The 4,647-nt window shown below is 51.4% G+C and overlaps 1 protein-coding gene across 1 annotated transcript in view; it reads left to right on the top strand.

The window, feature by feature from the left end:
• The window catches only part of MYBPC2 (myosin binding protein C, fast type), a 44,137-nt gene that overhangs the window by 18,905 nt on the left and 20,585 nt on the right, over positions 1–4,647 (top strand). The window contains exons 16-20 of the mRNA XM_011966059.1: positions 224–363; positions 2,557–2,716; positions 2,802–2,906; positions 3,662–3,850; positions 4,035–4,169. Coding sequence (XP_011821449.1) covers positions 224–363; positions 2,557–2,716; positions 2,802–2,906; positions 3,662–3,850; positions 4,035–4,169 — 729 coding nt within the window. The remainder of the gene's footprint in view (positions 1–223; positions 364–2,556; positions 2,717–2,801; positions 2,907–3,661; positions 3,851–4,034; positions 4,170–4,647) is intronic.

The raw sequence follows: 4,647 nt of genomic DNA, 5'->3' as shown, positions 1-4,647 counted from the left end.
GACCCCTGGGTCTGAGGGAGGAGGGGCTGGGGGCCTAGACTGTAGGGTCTCAGGGAGGAGGGGTTGGGGACCTGGATCCCTGGGTCTGAGGGAGGAGGGGTTGGGGGCCTGGATCCCTGGGACTCTCTCTGTTGGAACCCAACTTTTCCGAGATCCTCTCCTGCCGACTGGGAAGGCCCAGCCGCCCACCTCCAGGGTCCCCATATCTCTTCTGTGCCACCAGAACCACCAAAAATCCACTTGGATTGCTCCGGGAAGACCTCAGAGAATGCGATTGTGGTTGTGGCTGGAAACAAGCTGAGGCTGGACGTGACCATCACAGGGGAGCCCCCTCCCGTCGCCACTTGGCTGAAGGGAGATGAGGTGGGTCGGGGCCGCCCCTCTGTCCTGACTCCCTTTAGGCAAGTCTCTTTCCCCCTGAGCCTCAGTTTCATCCTCTGTAAAATGAGGGTGATGATTCCTTCTTCACAGGGTTGTTTTGAAGATTGGAGGTTATGTTTGCCCATCACAGGTGTGGGCCTAGTACACGGTGGCCTTTCCATCCACTCATCTTTCAGTTAATTAATCAAACGATCGACCAGTTTAGCCTTCCAGCCATCCAGTAACTCATCCGCCCATCCAGCTGATGACTTTTTCATCAACTAATTGGTTAATTCACCCAGCCATCCACTCATCCAGTAAATAATCCGTTTGTCCATTTATCCATCAACCAATCCAGTTATCCATTCATCCAGAAACACATCTACCCACTTATCTATCTATCTATCTATCTATCTATCTATCTATCTATCTATCTATCTATCTATCTATCTATGTATCTATCTATGTATCTATCTATCTATGTATCTATCTATCTATGTATCTATGTATGTATGTATCTATGTATGTATGTATGTATCTATCTATGTATCTATGTATCTATGTACATATGTAGGTATGTATCTATGTATGTATCTATCATCTATGTACCTATCTAATGTATCTATGTATGTATGTATCTATCTAATGTACCTATCTATCATCTATCTATGTATCTATCATCTATGTATCTATCATCTATGTATCTATCTAATGTATGTATGTATGTATGTATCCATCTATCTATCTATCTATCTATCTATCTATCTATCTATCTATCTATATTTTTGAGAGGGGGAATCTCACTCTGTTACCCAGGCTGGAGTGCAGTGGCATGGTCTTGGCTTACGGCAACCTCCACCTCCCAGGCTCAAGTAATCCTCCCGCCTCAGCCTCTTGAGTAGCTGGGACCACCATGCCTGGCTAATTTTTTGTATTTTTGTAGGGACAGGGTTTCGCCATGTTGCCCAGGCTGGTCTCGAACTCCTGAGCTCAAGCGATCCTTCCACTTTGGCCTCCCAAAGTGTTGGGATTATGGGCGTGAGCCAACATGCCCAGCCATATCTATATATTCCTATATCCATCCATCCAACAAATATTTTAACCTTGCATGTCCCAGGCCCTGGGACAGCTCGATTTTTCATTTCTCCACTGTGCTTCCATTTCCTCTTCTGTAAAATGGATAGACTTGACTCAATATCCATCCATTCCCTCACTCAGCAAACATCCCCTAAAGTTTCCTTTGCACCAGGTGCTGAGGATGCAACCGTGAGTCGGATGCAGCTCCTGCCCTCCAAGAGCCTTCATTTTACTTAAAATTTATTTATTTTTAAATTTGAGACAGGGTCTCACTATTTTGCCCACGCTGGTCTTGAACTCCTGGGCTTGAGTGATACTCCTGCCTCAGCCTCCCAAAGTGCTGGGATTACGGGCATGAGCCACCTTGTCCCGCTCAGGAGCCTTCACTCTTGTGGAGACGCAAACACCTGCCCAAGCAGCCACGGTCCAGGGTGCTCTGGCTGAGATAAAGGGAGGTTCTAGAAGCTATGAGAACCCAGGGGCTGGAGCCAGCACTTCCAGCTGAGGGTATCCAGGAAGGTTTCCTGGAAGAGGTGTCTTCTGGGTGTGTCCTGAAGGATGAGTAAGAGTTTAGTGTTGCATGCACAGTGACCAGCCTTGCAAAATCTCTGGGACAAGGCAGTCTGTTTTTTGTTTTTTTTTTTCTTTTTTTTTTTTTTTTCCCAGATGGAGTTTCGCTCTTGTTGCCCAGGCTGGAGTGCAGTGGTGCGATCTCGGTTCACCACAACCTCTGCCTCCTGGGTTTAAGCGATTCTCCTGCCTCAGCCTCCTGAGTAGCTGGGATTACAGGCATGCACCACCAGGCCCGGCTAATTTTGTATTTTTAGTAGAGACGGGGTTTCACCATGTTGGCCAGGCTGGTTGCAAACTCCCAACCTCAGTTGATCTGCCCGCCTCGGCTTCCCAAAGTGCTGGGATTACAGGTGTGAGCCACCGCACCCGGCCCAGTCTGGTGTTTTTAACGAAGGACGGCATGTGGAGGAGGGCAGTGGAGCGAGTGAGGACTCTGTGTGTCGATGGGGAATCACGGGAGGATTCTGAGCAGGGAAGTGGCAGAGGCAGGCCTGGGTTTGCTTGGGGACACGATGGGGTGCAAGGCCATCTTGTGGCTGTGTCCAGGTATTCACGACCACCGAGGGCAGGGTCCGCATCGAGAAGCGGGCGGACTGCAGCAGCTTTGTGATTGAGAGCGCGGAGCGGACAGACGAGGGCCGCTATACCATCAAGGTCACCAACCCCGTCGGCGAGGATGTGGCTTCCATCTTCCTGCGGGTTGTGGGTGAGCAAAGAAAGCCAAGGTGGCCGGGCCAAGGGGTGACTCCCTGAGACCCCGAGGGGCCACCTGACTCTCCTGCCCCCCGCAGATGTCCCAGACCCCCCGGAGGCCGTGCGTATCACCTCGGTTGGAGAGGATTGGGCCATCCTTGTCTGGGAGCCACCTAAGTACGATGGGGGGAAGCCGGTCACCGGTGAGTGCCTCTGTCTTCATGACCTCTGACCTTCCATCCTTCTGCCTTCGTTTTTTTTTTTGCTTTGTTTTGTTTTTGGTGTTTTTTTTTGAGACGGAGTCTCACTCTATCGCCCAGGTTGGAGTGCAGTGGCTCAATCTTGGCTCACTGCAACCTCTGCCTCCCGGGTACAAGCAATTCTCCTGCCTCAGCCTCCCAAGTAACTGGGATTACAGGTGCCCATCACCACGCCCGGCTAATTTTTGTATTTTTAGTAGAGATGGGGTTTTACCATGTTGGCCAGGCCGGTTTTGAACTCCTGACCTAAAGTGATCTGCCCACCTCAGGCTCCCAAAGTGCTGGGATTACAGGCGCCAGCCACGGCGCCAGCCTCTGCTTTCTCCTTGACCTCCCAAAGCCCTTAGCATCCTCAGTGACCTGCCTCTGACCCCTGATTTTCCATTTTGCCATCTGAATCCCTTTGCTCTTCCCTCTTCCTTTACTCGCTGGTGACCTGGGAATTCTCACTTTGACCAGTAGCCTGCGTTTTTCTATGGCTTCTGGCCCCCTGGTTCATGAGCTGTGACCCCCTCTTGATTCCTGACTCCAGGACCGGTGGCCTCTGAATGCTCTGTGGCCCCTGAGATCCACCTAAGATTCATGGCCTCAGACCGCCCTGGGTCATGCGATCCTCTGGATATGACTCTCACTCCCCCAGCTGACTTGTGCCCTGTGCCCTCCCGTTCCCTTTTCTCCTCTCTGCTTGGAGCCTCCAGGGTACCTCCTGGAGCGGAAGAAGAAGGGCTCTCAGCGCTGGATGAAGCTGAACTTTGAGGTCTTCACGGAGACCACCTATGAGTCCACCAAGATGATCGAGGGCATCCTGTATGAGATGCGTGTCTTCGCCGTCAATGCCATAGGGGTCTCCCAGCCCAGCATGAACACCAAGCCTTTCATGCCTATTGGTAATGTCCCCCCTCACTCTGTTCCATCAACCCCGTCCACCTCTGGCCCATCTTTTGCCCATCATCAGTCTCTGACCCTACACCCTGGCCTTCTGACCAATCATTCTACCTCTGACCCCTGCCCCTTCCTGCTGGCCCCTGACCCCTCATTCCCCCATATCCTCTTTTTTCTGGATGCTTCCAGCACCCACGAGTGAACCCCTGCACCTGATAGTGGAGGATGTGACAGACACCACCACCACACTCAAGTGGAGGCCTCCGAACAGGATCGGGGCAGGCGGCATCGATGGGTACCTGGTGGAGTACTGCCTGGAAGGCTGTGAGTGATCCTGGCAGGCCTGGTGGGGGTGGTGGCTAGCACAGGTGGGTGTCCAGTCCAGGGAGCTGAAAATAGCACCATGCAGGGAGGGAGGTGGGTGCAGGGAGGGAGGTGGGTGCAGTGGTCTGCTCGTGTTTTGTGTCTGTACTGTCGTAAGTCCCCGGACGGGACCCCCAGTGACTAGTGTTTCTCTCCCTTCTTCCTTTCTACACCCATCCTCCAGACAGCAGTGACTTTCTGTCCATTCCATCTGTCCTTCCATCCCCCATTTATCTTTTTTCTTTTACCTCTATGACTTCTTCTTTCTTCTATTCATTTATCCATCTAACCAATCTTTCCTTCATCCATCTTAACATCCACCCATTCATCCATCTGTCCATCTATCTGTCCACCTGTCTGTACATCCATCCATCCATATTTCCATCCATCTGTCCATCCATCCATCCATCCATCTATCCATCCATATTTCCATCCATCT

Source organism: Mandrillus leucophaeus, unplaced genomic scaffold (assembly GCF_000951045.1).
Source record: "Mandrillus leucophaeus isolate KB7577 unplaced genomic scaffold, Mleu.le_1.0 Scaffold74, whole genome shotgun sequence".
NCBI classification, from domain to species: Eukaryota; Metazoa; Chordata; class Mammalia; order Primates; family Cercopithecidae; genus Mandrillus; species Mandrillus leucophaeus.
The sequence above is the reverse complement of the archived record's forward strand: the minus strand, read 5'-3'. Positions and strand labels throughout refer to the sequence as shown.